The sequence below is a fragment of the Melanotaenia boesemani genome, chromosome 24 (genome assembly GCF_017639745.1).
Source record: "Melanotaenia boesemani isolate fMelBoe1 chromosome 24, fMelBoe1.pri, whole genome shotgun sequence".
NCBI classification, from domain to species: Eukaryota; Metazoa; Chordata; class Actinopteri; order Atheriniformes; family Melanotaeniidae; genus Melanotaenia; species Melanotaenia boesemani.
Genome location: NC_055705.1, coordinates 11,807,278 through 11,822,739, shown reverse-complemented (window position 1 = coordinate 11,822,739; position 15,462 = coordinate 11,807,278). Strand labels below are relative to the sequence as shown.

The window sequence follows — 15,462 nt, the reverse complement described above, 5'->3', positions numbered from 1 at the left end:
AAATAGGCAGATGGAAATCTAAAATCTGATCAATCAAATCTCAAACAGACGGGCCTTGAAGTGTATAACCACTGATTGGGCACATACTCTGAAACATCACAGGCTCCTGTTATCTCATGAAACACTAAGTCAATAAATGTTTCCCACAGGTCATTATTGTGTCATTAGCCTAATTCACTTCTTATGATCAGTGTACTGGTGGCCATTTTCAAAATGGCACCATAATTAGATACACATCAGAAGTGAAAGAGAGGCATTTTTATTCATTTAGGCTACAAACATTGCCCTCCAACCCCAGCATCTTATCCATATATGGTCTAAAACAGCTGGACAAAATATCTGAAAAATTTCATGTGTCAATTGAGATCTGCTAAGTGAGTTTTATGGTTTAAAGCCAACATCCTTCCTTTCATCACCCTTTAAATGAAAATGTACTCTTCTACATTTTTGTCATTTCTAACGCAGACCACAACGCCATGAAAGGTAGTGAATTAAGGCATTCCCACTTGCAGAATTCATTTAATCAAGTTGCTTCCTTTAAGCGCAGCGGCTTGCCCCCGGTTCAGACATTTTTGCCTTCAGACGTGGCTCACTGTCACATCTTATGAGTTACTTTGCTTTGGGCGTACAGCTGCGTTTCTACACAGATCTGCAGAGACGTGAACATCTACTGCGTGTTGGCAGAAGAATGCTGACAGGTTTTTTTGTTTCTTCCGATTGCAACACTGGAAACGCAGGTAAAGTCTTAAATCATGTGGTAATTGTAGCCCAGAACGAAGGGTGTTTTACTTAAACTCAATTATGTGTCATAGTGTGTGACAGTGACAAATGCTGCTGGAGTGTTATGTGTCTGTGGCTGAGAATAGTTCAAGTGTTTTCTTGTCTCTCTTTTGTTGGGATGAGGGTCGCAACAGCTTTTTATCACCACCAAATAATCGTTTCTTTTCATATCTGTGTTTAAGTTCCAGGACCAGTGCAGCGTTTCAGCTCAGAGACATCTCTCTTTTATAGGCATAAAAGATTCAAAGTTGTGTGACCGTGCGTGTGCATGTTTCTGTATATCTTCATTGTGTTTGTACATGTGTCCTCATCCGTGTGTTTAAAAGCACCCCTCTTTCGTGTGATCTTGTCTGGCAAGTAGACCAGCCTGTTGGCTGACAGTCAGGAGGGGGCGGGTGCTGCGGCCATTTTTAAAGCACATCTGCTCATCCGCAAAGTTTCGTTTCGGCTGGACAGGAATGCGTCTGTGGCGTGGAAACAATTGAGGTCAGGCCCTTCTCGGAGAGTAAGAAAACATTTAGGGAGACAGACAGTCAGGCAGGGGTAAACCACGCTTGGCGAGTGCATTCCTGTGAGCTCAGGAGTCGCCTCAGAGGACTCCTTGTGTTTGATTTTTGCTGTTTCAGAAATTCTGGAGCTGCATCTGTTCTGACTGTGACCCACTAAATGATGCATTTTAACTGCTGCCTTGAGAGATGATCAAATTTCACATGGATTTGTTATTGCATCCATCAATTTTTGAGCTTCTGTCACTACACATATTGAAAAACCACAACAAAAATGTGTCGCCCTTACATGTTGCAATGAAGCCATCCGGCGCCGCATTTACGGACCAAGAGCTAGATGTTATCATGGAGGCAAAGCATAAACAATTCAAAACTCTCAACATGTTGTTGACTTTGGATAAATCTTCCTAATCGCAATGATCTCAGCTTGTATAACTGCATTGTGGTGCCCACATGTCCAAACACAACTCCTTAAATCAAGAGTGATTAAGAGAGAAGTTATGTTTGACTGTTAAGATGACCCAGATTTTTTGGGTGTTTGTCAGGCATAAATGCAGGAAAACAGCCTTTTTTTTATGCAATTTATGTGCATATAAATGTGATCAGACATGCATGATAGTTTTCTACAAAAAAAAAAAAAAAAAGCATGATAAAAAATGGGTAAAATCATTATTTCTCCACATGGCAACATGCCCTTTGTGTGCTTTCAGCAGAACCTCATCACATTTCACCTCGTCAATAATTGATGCTCTGCCGTGGTGAGGTAAGGCTCATTGTGCGGGGCTGGGTGTGTTGAGGTGCTGACATGTGGCTCCTGTTTTGCAGCTAACCTTCCACTGCAGACGGGGTCTGTGGCTGGAGACGGAGGGTCAAGAACCAGCTGCGCATGAGTTGGAAGGTCAAACCGCTGCCGGCACCCACAGTGGCGCTTCTTGGTGATTAATTGTACTCGCCTAATGTGCTGGAGCCAATTGAACTCTTACAGATGTAAAAGCCCCACCCATCAGATGTGAATTAGTTGCCTTTCATTTTTCCACAGGATGACAAACTAATTTTCAGCTCGTACTGGCTTTGACCCTCTTGGCAGCTGTAACTTAGTTTTTCCTGTAAGCTAGGGTTGGATGCTCGGGCATCCATAAGCTCACTGTCCCACACTGAGGGCTGGGGTGAAATTTTGACCGGCTGCAGAGGGTTACATAACACAGATGCAGGAGGATTAAGGATAGGAATGACCAGTCCAGTCCAGAGACAAAGTGTAGCCTCTAAACACGATGCCCAATGTGAGCCATGGGGATTGCGTGCATGTCAGTGCTCTTAACCCAGCAGGAGTGCAGACGCTAATACATAAATGCATGGCAGCTCTGCTTTCATCCAAATATTTATTCATCCTTTCCGGCCATTCTGTGCAGTCGTGGCTCAGAGCGATTGAAACATTTAGCTTTACATAAGCGTCAATAACAATGCTGCAAAGATGGTTTATGTTTGTGCAGCTTTTTTACATCAGCAAGTGTGTGTTCATGCTTGTATGAGTAAATCCTGCAGTGAAAAGGCTGAAGCAGAAAGTAGTGTTTAATCTGTTAACATATATATGAGCAGAAGGGAAATTAACCACACTTGATAATAGGATGGTGCACAGAGGAAACCAAAAACACCAGACAGCACTTTTTTTTCTCTCTTTCAGTATGTGCTTAACAGAAAACAATGTATAATGGATTAAAGCACCTGTATGGAAAACCTGTGATAACTGTGATGAAAACACGGCTAAACGTCTGCCTCCCACAAAGCAGTTCAAAGGTCTGGCATGTCGGCTCAAGTTGGTAAATGCTCTCACTGTGATTGATCCTCCCTCCACCCTGACAGATCGTGTCTTTGCATGCTGCGAAGCAAATGGCTAGAACGCTGCCTTGACGTGGGCTGCGGGAAAAGGTGTGAGGAGGGTTTACACAGTGTCTAGGCAGGGATAAATGAGCAGGAAGCAAGGCTGATCTGCTGTGAATTCAACTAGGCAGGTGTTGTGTGTCTTATCTCAAAGAAAGGGATGTTTTTTTTTTACTGCAGGCACTGTCAGCCCTGTTATTCAAGAAGCTTTAGTTTTATGTTTAGACTATTTTCTTTTTACCAAACGAATACCATTAGTTATTTCACTGCCCAGACGGAACTTGACAGAGAAATATTGAACAGTAAGGACACTTCCATGACAAAAATACACCTGCTTTTGATATGCATGTAGCTGCACCAGTCTCCTTAATGTCCAACATAGTGGAATGTAACAGGATCATGATGTGAGTGTAAGCCTTGTAAGCATGTTTCCCTTTGTGCAGTAACATGGTTGGCTTGTTTTCGTGATCTGAGAAGACAAAGAAAATAAGTCAGAATAAAGTGTGATCCAGTTCCATTGTATTTTAGAGGAAAAAAATGTGTACGGCTTAGATTTACAAAGTTCTCCAGCTAATAGAGCTAATAAGCTGCCGTTACGTGTACATTTGACTTAAAATGAATGAGAATGTGTAAGGGAAACTGCCATTTTCTTTGCAGTTTTTCTTAAACTCTCAGTTCAAACCTATAAAACAAAAATAGCTTCAATATCCAGAAACCCCCCTTTTCTGTACATTTTACTTTAAAATTACTCAAATCTCTCAAAGTATGTTCCCATCATGACCTCTGGTTTAATAATTCTATTGTTACTTGTAACTTTAAACTTTAAACACCATCGTCTTGACCGGATTTTCACCTTACAACAGATGTTCTCTCTACATCTGCCTGCTGCTGCAACGTAACAGTAAACTTGACAGTTGTTGCATTTGCAGCAGGGCTTGTCAGATGCATTGGCCTGCTCCAGTGAAGCTTGGTGGGATTCCCTTCTCCGGTGAGGCCTCCTGTGCCGTCAGGTGATTCCAGGTCACTGAGAGCTGCTGGAGGTCCACGTCCAGGCTGCTCACGATTAGCTGCTGGAATTTCTTCAGTTATAATTTCTAATGGGGACTCACAGAGGTAGAAGAACTGAGAAGGATGAATATATTCATTAGTCAACTGTCAGCTTCAGGCTTTTATCACATGCTCAGATGCACGGGTCATGGGGTGTAAAACATATAGAGCATGCATGCTCATTTTTTCCAAAGATTTCCTGTTGTAATTTCCTGTTGTAGACATTGAGAAAGCATCACATTCAAGCAGATAAAGAAACAGATTAGCCACTATTATTCAGAAAAATAAGTGACCTGTTGTACTTTCTGTGCAGCTGAGGATAATACTGTATGGTTTCTTTAACATTTAGATACACTTTCTGTCTGCTACTGCATCTCAGCCATTTAATTCAGTGTCCATACCAACACAAATAAGACCCACATTATAATAAACTAGAATTATCCTTTAAAATGAGGCATTTAGTGACTCTGTGCCTGTGCTCCAACCCTTCTGGACATTTATGAGAATGTGTTTTCTTTTTTTTTTTTTTTTTCTTTTCAGGGGAAAATGAAAACATCTCATTTAATATACACCACGCTAACAGCCTTCTACATCAGAGATGGCTTGAGATAAACCTCTTGACATAACAGCCTTCAAGCTGCTACATCTGACTATTTTGCAGTCAGTTTACACAGCTGGTGAAAGTTTACAAAGTAAGTGATTGGCAAAAAAAAAAAAAGAGTCAAACATGGATTGAGATTGAAATCCATACGGCAAATTTAGACTGAAATCTGTTTCATGCATAAACACGTGTGGAAAACAGCAGATTAGAGCTTCACATGCTTGAAGATCATTCGTCACCATCAACTATAGGATGTCAGCAGTGAGCGTTTTTGCAGCAGATTACTGTTTTGACTACTTCTGGTGCCAATTACTATAATTATGTTTTACACAGAATGTCAAATTGCTCTATATTTGGCGATGATTTTCTTGGGGCGCAGTTGGCTCATGCTCCGTTGCTCCTGGAACATGCCTGTTCATAAGTGGCCTGAAACTTAACCCCTTACAGGGCTGACGCTCAGCCATAACACAGACTGGAAGAATGCCAGGCGCAGTCCTATTTAACAAAACAATATCTGCTGTGAGAAGTTCCAGACCCCCACCTCCCTCCTCCTTCTCAAGGTAGTGTAATGCTGTGTACAGTATGCTGTAATAAAAAGAGACACATTGTGTAACTTGAACAGGAGTGTGTGAGTCAGTCTCAGGTGTGGAGCGAGCTTTCAGACACTTCAACACACACAGCTTTGTGCATTTACGAACTGTTTCACACACCTAGCTGATTTGTATGAATCTGAATACTCAAACTTCTCAAATACTTTCACACCCCAAACATACACCCCCTTGTCTCATTGCCATGGTACTTTACTCTGCTTCCTCCCGGATTCGCCACCACTGCAGTGTGGTGTTTCACAAGCAGGTTTGCTTAATTCAGTCTGGTGCCATTAGTGGGAACCATCAAAAAGCAGCAGCAACAAGAGTCTTAGTCTGCGGCACAGTTTTTTAGTCCAGACACTCGACTCATCCATCAGACATGCATCCCCAGCCGTCTCAAAATCACTAGGTGGGGGGGTTCCCAACAGGTAAGCTGCTTCGAAACAATGACGTCTCCTTGTCAGAGGAGGGATGAAGACGTTAGTCATGAGCTATTTTTGGGGTTGGGGATGTCAGAGAGGGGGGTTTGGGTGTCTGCTTTTCTGAAGAAATGTGAACAATGTGCAGGTGATTACTTGTGGCTGTCTGATGAATAAAGAGCTTTATTAGGTCCTGTATTAGGTGTAGATGGGATTCTTGTGACAAGTCAGGACCATTAACTGGCAGAAACTTTACCTCCACAATTCTGACTTCTGATATAATGCATGATTCATTTCAGAAACGTTTGACAGTAGGAGATCCAGTATTTTTTTTTCTAATTTTATTATCTTATTTTACTATAAATTGGCATTTTTGTATATCCTTGAAAACAAAGAAAAGAAAAAAAATCCCTTTGTGCTGCTGTTTTAAATATTTTTTGAGTAAAAAATGTCTGTATCCATGCTAATGATAACTGGTGGATTTCAGGTCATGCAGTTCTTCTGTTCATGAAGTTTCTTTGCTGTAGAATTATATTTATGTACCACAGCATATTTGCAGTATTTGGCATAAAAATGCCAAACCTTCTGTCTCCTGCACACACTACAGCGCCAGAGGAGGTGTTTTCATCCATAAACCAGTTGTTGTTTTCCCAGAACTGTGGATAAAAGCACTTCCAGAATGACAAGCTTGTCTTGGAGCAACGTTTGTGTTGTTGTGATCCCTCTGGAGGGGCTCTAAAACAAGGCTCTTTATTATCCGTGTTAGTGTGCCAAGATTTATCCCATTAAAGTCTGGAATGCCCTCACGTGGGAAATGAATTGGACGTGCACAGTCCATTTCTTTGTTCCTCCTTGTTCATGTGTGAGTATTTGTGTGTAAGGGGGGGGGGTTGTTATGAATGTGTGTAAAGTCTGGTGCGAGGATGCCCTGCTTTTTGTTTCCTCTGAGCTATTTTTGTCTGGACAGGACTGGGAGCTCTGTTTTGTGCGTTTACTGGACAACCTCATCTCCTCTGTATGTGTGTCTGTTGATTCACTGGCAGGCTTGTGTGGTTCCTACTCATCAGAAAACAGTGAAAAATGGAAATAAAAGGTGTCTTTCTAATAGAGAAAGCTGATACAATCTTTTGTATAGAGAAGAAATTAGTAAAAAACTTGGTTTGTGTATGATATTTCTCATATTTCTTGCTAATTTGCTGCCATAAAGTTCTACAGTGATTCATTTCCTTAAGAGCTACAGAGTGATCACACACTGACTCACCCATATGTTTGTTTGTTTAGGGAAAAGCTGGCTGTGGCTCGTCTGCAGAGGGAAGTCGCACGGAGCAAGAGCGAAGGAACAATGGTAAAGTAGAGTTTCTTCTTTAAAGCCTCATCTGCAAAGCCAAAAAGAAAACCCCATAAGATTCATGCACACACACTCTCAAACTCTGTATGTTGTAAAGGAGACACGTTCCTGTAGGAGACAAATTGGAAGGAATTAAATATTACTTTCAATCTATTAAATATCTTGAAATGTTTGATTTGATTGAAGACATAAGATGTTTATATTTAAATATAAAGTCTAGCTTTTCCACAGGAAAACAGCTAGTTTGGTCAGGTTTTGTAGGATTACAAAGCTGGAGGTGGAACTCAATCTGCTCACTGCCTCTGTTTGATCCTAATCTGATAGTAAAAGTGCTGATGTTGTGCTTTCACTTCTTTCAAAGAAAGCTTGTAAAAGCAGACAATGGGGCTCAGGAGGTGAAGATAGGTGCTTATCTTCCTCTGTTTCCACATTTTTGTCAGAGCAGAGGCGGGTCAGCAAGTGCAAAGTTGAAACCCGTGACGAACTAGAGCTCAGCTGATTGCAGCCTCTGAGCTGATGCTCTAACCACAGGCACAGGTGAAGTCCCCTATTCCCTTTATGGCAGCCGGCCTACAGCAACAGCACACACGGGATGATAAAATCCCAAGATTTTCACACTGCTTTGTGGGATTCTCTATTGATTCTTGGAGTGAAATGCTTCTTTTTTTTCCCCGCTCCTCTCCCCTCAGTTGAGGTCAAATCATTGGGTTGGATACTGAAGCTGGTCCAGGGTTCCAGGGTGTTTTCTTGCAGGCACTTAAGCTAGCAGATTCTTTCCATCATTACCAGAGATGATGTATGTGTAATTGTGTATCATGCTTATCGCTCTGTTTTCTAGGAAATTTAACATGCATTTGTTTAAGCTTCATTTCATTAATGTGCACACTGAAACTGTGAATTTCATCTTGACTAACTGGGTTTAAAAGAAGATAAGTGCAGACAGACATGAGCATTGTTTTCACGCTGACCTTTACCGAGCAGCAGAGTAAGTCACAATCCTTCTGACCTCGGACTGACTTTTGTCCTCTCGGTCATGCATGTCAAACAACAAGCTTTGGTCTCAATGGGGAGAAGTTTGGAATGCTTGCATTAAAGGTCATTTAGCTCACTTTGACAACTGTAATGCAATCAATTTGCTCTAAACAAGGAAAATAAATCCAGTCATGAAGTCATCTGAACTAACAGTGTTGTAACAAACTCACAAGAACTGGACCTGACCCCAGAGCTAACCAACTTGAATTCTCCTCATTATGATGTTTTGTAGAGTTATGGAGTGCTATGAAGTACTGCAACATGTTCCCTACGGAAGCATTCCCATCTCTGCATGCATATCTGCACTGATGATACTGTAGAAGATAAAAAAGTTATTTTCACATAATGTGCTTTAGATTGGCTTGAATGACGTGATTCTCCTTATCCATGTGTAGATGAGGCTTGACAGAAAGATACTGGAACAACTTCCTTGCAAGAGTCATTTGATAAAGTCATAGAATTGACAAAGCTACTAACAGAAAGCGTATGTTGGGAAGTTACTCAGTTAAACTCTAACAATTGGTTTTAATATTGTCATTCTTTCATAAGAGCGGAAAACTTATGGAAATGTTTGCAGGAATGTTGATTTAGTTTTTTTTACTAACAAGCAATTTGGTAGACGATATATTCATAATGCATTTTGTTTCTTATGCATAGCGTAAATTGTTAGCAACAAAAAACTGCTGCCAGTTATCTTTCTCAAGCACTTATTGATGCACTGCCTGTGCCAGCTGTTAGTGCCCACAGGGAAAAGTCATACTAGGATGGCTTCTCAACAAGTAAGGGCAAGTAAAGACAATGTAAAGACAAGTTTGTCTCTCTTGTCTTTCCTGTTTGCTTTTGGGTCCGTCAGTCTAAGAGATCATTGTAATTGTCTGTTCAGGGTCGTTGGAAGAGTGTAGTTTCTCCTGATTCTTCTCCTGTCTTCCTATATTCTTCTACACCTAACAGTCTAAGAGTTGCCAAAGCCAGCTTCCTTTGCTGGGTACTATAAATAGACTACAGCTTGCTTCTGTGCTGATGATTTATGCCCTCTTACGTACCTGTAGATGGAATGTTCCAGATGGAAGTTCTCAAAACATCAGCTGATCAGCAGAACTTTTTTCTCGTGTGACGTCTGAGAAAAGTTGTGTTATTGGTTGGAAATTTGAAGTGAGTTTGGTTAATGCGCAAAAGCGTGAAGCGGAAACTGATAGGAAAGATTCAACAAGTTTGAACGGATAGTTTGGAGGAACAGCTGGTTGAAGTGGTAAGAAAGTACAAAAATCTATTCTACACTTGACATGTAAAGACATGGACACCGCTGCGTGTGCAATCCCACCATGCCACAGTATGAAATAACCAGGCCAACTGTACATTGCACATATTAGTTTAAGCCTTGGACATATATTCAAGACCACTGAGAGTTATAGTGATAACTCCCTGAAATATAGATTAACTGAATGGAAAGAAAATGTTGCTATGTATTGTACCATCACAGATGTAGAAGTCCCCCGTGAAATAAAAGCAAGAATTATGGATAAAATGTACTTGTTACCTTGTTTTTGTATTATCCTCAATTAACTACTCCCTGCTGTCTTGGTAACAGGATTATAAAGAGTCATTTAGCTTAAATGGCATTAACAGTTCTGCATCATAACAGTGAAAAGAAGATCTAGTTCTACTCTGTTCTCTCTTTCAGGGAACACAGGTTAGTTTTTTCTACTCAGCTGTATCCTTACTTCAAGGTGACACCTGTGTGTGTGTGTGTCAGCACCTCATCTTGTAACACTAACCCGACCTCAACACAGCCCAAGAAAAGTAAACCCCTTCAGCATGCCGCAAGACTCCACTGAAGACTTGCACGAGTGGATGACATGCTAATTATGACTTTAGAGGGTATGTTACTGGCTGTCTGCGCATGCACATGGTTGAGAGACGGATGAGTTATCTGTGCCAGACAGGAGGAGGGTGAGGAGGGGGAGGATCGAGAAAGAAAGGGAGGAGGGGGGATATCACTAAGCTCCATTTGAAATTGGGATTATCCCCGTTGGACTCCCCTTGCACTCTCTCTGGCATTCCTGGGAGACTTCAGAGCTCAGGCAAGACTCCTCGACACAAATGAAAAAGAGACTGCTGCATCGTGCAGATAATTGTCAAAGTGCTGCCAGTTTAAAGTAGAAACTGCAAACAAGACATATCCTGTGCCCAGCGAAGACCCCCACAAGCTCAACGCCCACTTCCATGCCCACTTTCTCTCCCAACCCCCACCCTTCCCTGCCAAAGTGAGACAGATTAAAACAGCACAGACTTCTTAAGTGGAGCTACCCCCTCCTTTGTATCTGCTAGCTCTCTGTTCCCTGCCTTCAACTTCCCTCTCTACATCCATTACCGTCTTCTGTGTAATGTGATCAGAGAAGCACCCATTGGTGTCATGTGCTGGATATTTCTGCTGAGTAGCTCCTCAGGGACGCACTCTGCAGCACTATTACCAGCTCATTGTGCTGGAAAAGAATGCAAGTGGCATTTTTACGATCGTGCAAGGCGCTTGAACACACAATCGTAAAATTCAGGCTCCCGTTGCAGGGTTCTGCTGCCGTCAGTGTAAATGAAACTGTATTAACAGCACAGTTTACTGAGGAGCGTGTGTTTTAATTAGCTCTCCTGGTGTTTAACGCAATGGCTACTGGCAGTGTAACACCACTGTTATGGATCATTTGGGAAAATCACTTGAAATCTTTTAAATAATTTGCTGGGCAATCAGTAATTAGGCTTGCAGTATTTCACCACAAATGTGGCCACACAGGAGGCATTGTTGCAAGTCTTGGAAAAACAGTGGATTTCCCTTCAGCTGTTTGAAAAGCGCATTCCCATTCCAACAAACCCTGCTCTGTCACAGCCACGTCGTCGCTGTAGGTTTCCTCTGGAATTCTTCACACCCTGACATAGAGGTGTGGTGCAGGGCAGGGCCACTCTCTGTCTCCCACTTGCCTTTTGATGCCACTTAGAAGTGCAATCTAAGTCCATCAGGGGCAGGATGCAGGGTTTCCTGACTCTGCATGCTGGCTTGTAAAGGCAGCGCCGCCTGCTCTGGCTAAAGGGGCCGGACTCCCCATTTAAAGGGCATTTAAGATTACGACCACTGGAAACGGCTGTCTAAACAACATGTGAAAATAAACATTCTGGCTTTGAGGAAAAACTGTCTTATTTTGTTTTGAGTTTTTTTTTTTTTTTTTGTGAATTCTCTGATATCACACAACAGTAGATCCACACATGGTTATTCCTCTGGATGCTTGGTGTGATTGCAGCGTTTTGTTCATTCACGGTTGAGTGAATTGTTCATGTTGAAGATTAAATTAAGTGCTTTTGCATCATCTTGCCTTAATTGTGTAACTGATTTAAAAATCAGATTTCTATGCAGGATTTTGTGTAAAGTATGAGCTACTGCTTTTGTGAATATAAAGTAAAAATAAGCACAAGATGAAGAAGCCAAGATGAAAAATGGCTGTTTCCATGCATGGAAGCAGATTTCTTATGTCCAGCAGTGTCCCGGCTCATTTGAGAATGGAGTTTGAAAAGAAGCTGGCACCACATTTGGTTATTACCTAAAGTTCAAAAGTCACGGCAGTCAGCTTTTTACTGACTTTTAAAGGTTTAAAGGTTAAAATGTGCTCTTCTCCTCAGATGGGTCAGATTTTTACAAGAAATGTTTGGGATTCCTGCAGAACTCCAAAGAGACTAATGGTTTTCCTGTGCAATCTGACCCACAGTTGGACAAGCAAAGAGGCCACACAGGAAGAGCTACTGATTAATGTCCCTTTAATGAGACCAAGGTATGACAGTTATTTATTAGTGCTGAAGAGCATGATAAAAAGCACCTTCAAAGGAGATATCTTGTCATGTAGTGTGCATTCAGCAGATAAAGAAAGAACTTGAAGGGCTCTCAGAAAGGCCTCAGGCCTCGCAGAGCTCCTACGCTGAGGGACTCTGTGTTTCTGACAGTTGTTTTTAGGATGGGTGACAGCGTGGAGATTTGGGGAACTGGAGGGAGGTGGAGGGTGGAATGACTCAGGTGTTGTCTCTGCAGATTGGCTTTATCAGCCATGGACAGGGCCGAGGGTCGAGATGGGGTCTCCCCCTCAAGCGTTCGGCACATTCACAGGAGTGACGAACGCTGACAGGCAGGCCCAAATCGCATTGGACTCTCTGCTGCAGATCTGAATGCGTGGGTGGGGTGGAGGAGCTCCCTTGGCATTGATAAATGGGCCACTCATATGATTTAGCATATTCCGGGGGTGTGTGTATTATTTGCTATAGTGCCTGTGGGTGAGTGAGAGAGAAGCGGTTCGCTCTAATGTAGTGGCTCTTCATGATAATTGAATTGATGGAGCCTTGTGGGACACAGCGCCTAGACTTTTAGTGAATAAAACACCACTCTGACTCATTTCTGCAAGTCAGTCTCATGTTTACATTTTTCCATTGTGTTCAGACATCAAGAGGCAGCAAACGGTGTTGTATACACTGTCAGCATCATTGGATTGCATTTTCTTTACCATCTTTACAACACCAGTGTCACTGTTTGCTAACCATTGTACAAACCAGTACCTCCTTTTCAGTTCCCATCATTCCTTGAAACAGAAGCTGGACGGACATCACCGCCACTGCAAAAGCCCAGGAAACACCTGAAGGCAGCTCTTAAAGATTGCAGCTGCCCAGACTGACTCCACATTCTCAAAAATACAAGCCTGTGTAGGATTGCAATGAGCCCTGCACCTAGGAACCCAAAAACTTCTAAATAGATGGATGGCTCAACACATGAGAGCCAACTCATCAGGCCTGACAGCTCTTCTTGTCATCCTAATAACAAATTACACACTTTTGAGAAATGTTAAGTTAAAAACTTGGATACAGAGGACAATTGGTTTAAATGATGTCAAAGTAAAGAGTAAAGGAGAGGGAGGACTGAGACAGGGCATCCTTTAAGGAGACTGACACCACCTTTTCACACTTTAGCCTCTAGTGAAACTATGACCAGTCACTCTTACAAGATTTAGGGTGGGCCACAACTCAAATACACCACTGGTTTCACAGGCTACTTAAGTCAAATCTCCCAATTTCTCCATCAGAAGTGAAGAAGCTCATCTGAATTAAAGCAAAAGTCTCCAAAAAAACAAACCATGTCCAGCTGACTTGACTCAATCTATGTTGGATTTCATAATCTGAAAGAATGAGAATTTTTACAAACATTCACTAAAACAACCACAAAATCAGAAGCACTACAAAAACAAAAAAACAAAAGAAAACAGAAAAGTTTATAGAACATTTTACAGCATTGCAAAGAACACAGCAAGATGCTTGTAATTTTTTCTTTTGTGAATATCTTTTTTGTGTGAAATGCTTTTGTTTACTCCTCTTTTTTTTAAGTGTTGTTTTTTTCTGTCTTCATGTTGCGTGTTATTGTTGTCCTTTTTCTAACATTGCGTTTGGCCCTGAAAAAAGCAACTTCAAACATAACGTTTCAGAAAAACAACCATAAAACGTCTCATGTAAGCCTTCAAAACTAAGGACATAAAATAGCAATACAAAGCATGACTAAAGATATTTAGCAAAGCTTATTTATTTTAGTATTTTGTTTAATTTTGCACGTCTGCCATTGTACTTTCGCCCTAATGATAATCGTTGATTTGTCTTTATCGTATCCAAGCTCATATATCACACTGTGTTCCAGCCGGGAGGCCAAATCCTCCTCATGTTACACTTTCATGTGAATTCTGTCTTGCTGATGAGTGAGACACACACACACACACATACACACACACAGAGCCTTGTGGCATGTTTTATTTATGAATGAAGAACCTGCACGCTGCATTGTGTCCCCGATGTTTGCTTTAGCAGCGGGCCCCAGATCCGCTCCCGGCCCTTTGATTAGGCAAAGAGCTCCAACTGAGGGGGGTTTCTGTGTAATGAAGAGATTATTGAGCCCCACAAACTGTACCCCAAACAGAAACACAACACATGTACAGTTACAGATGGACATCCCATGGAATCAGAGACACACTCATGGCCATGCACACTGCACACATGCACTTAACCTGATAAAGCTTGCCTTTTATAGGGGACAGCATTGCAGGCACAACAAGAAAAGGCAGAGGGCTCTAATTAATTTAGAGTCCTTGGTGGATGTTAGAGGGCACCAGGAGGCTTGGAGTCTTCTAGTAATTCAGCTTGGATGAATAACATTACCATCTAATACTGTCCAATTACAAAGGCAAACTTCATTCTGGACTCCATTGCAGCTAATATCATTTTATCCATATGACTGTTTTTTGGAAACATAGGGAAGTAGCCCTTTGTGGTGTACACGTTCAGTACAACACATTTACTGTATGCTTCTCATTTATCCCACTGCATACAGTGTATTGGAAAAATAGCATCTCACCATCCATTCAATTTAAAAGAAACCCCATGTGTTGATGGTGATAAATTCGGTTATATCTAGATGGAAACATTTTTTATCAGCCAGGAAATGAAGCCAGCCTTGACAGTGACCGAGGTCAGCTTTAATCCAGAAACACCCAATCCGGGCTTGTTTCAGATATATGGCTGAGCATACCAGTATAAAATCCTGCCTGGGCCATTTTATAGATTACTCTCTATTCCATTTGCCTTTTTTTCCCCTTTTCTAGCTGCTGTATTGTTTGACATAGCCTCAGCTCCAGCTCTATTCCAGGAGCATGTTGCCTCCTACAGGACAAAACTGGCATTACATCTTACCAACGGCGAGTCAAGAGAGAGGATTATCTTCCTCAGTGGTTGGATTAACTAAAACAAATGTTCTCACAGAGAGTTACCAAGCATGTTTTTGATTCATCCCATTTGTGTTGACTTTGAGATGTCTTCCCGTGGCATTTCTTAAGTCGTGTTGTATTCATAGCTGCAGTAGGGCTGATTACAGAATGTGCTTTTAATTAGCCACAGGAAAAAAAAAAAAAAAAGCAAAAGTTGCTGTAGACCATAAACATTTCAACCAAGAAAAACTGGCCACATAAAGATATGGTAATGTTTGATTTAATGGCCTCTACCCTTGTAAAATAGCTGAAATTATATATTGAACAAAAGCAATAGAGGGCTTTTACTACTATGTAGACCATAAATCCTGTTTTCTTATTGAGGTTGTTGGCATGAGTGTGTCAGCAGACACACAGGGGTCGGTGGTTTATGCCTTGGGCGTTCATTTGGGCTACAAACAATCAGGACTGAAGCTACTACACTTTTTGTGCAA

The 15,462-nt window shown here is 41.6% G+C and overlaps 1 protein-coding gene across 4 annotated transcripts in view; it reads left to right on the top strand.

Annotated features, from left to right (window-relative positions):
* The window catches only part of LOC121635657 (nck-associated protein 5-like), a 154,072-nt gene that overhangs the window by 76,796 nt on the left and 61,814 nt on the right, over positions 1 to 15,462 (top strand). For 3 of the 4 annotated variants that reach the window (XM_041978927.1, XM_041978926.1, XM_041978928.1), the window contains one exon: positions 7,103 to 7,166. The exons of the other annotated variant lie outside the window; for it this stretch is intronic. In XM_041978927.1, coding sequence (XP_041834861.1) covers positions 7,103 to 7,166 — 64 coding nt within the window. The remainder of the gene's footprint in view (positions 1 to 7,102; positions 7,167 to 15,462) is intronic. 4 annotated transcript variants of the gene reach the window in all.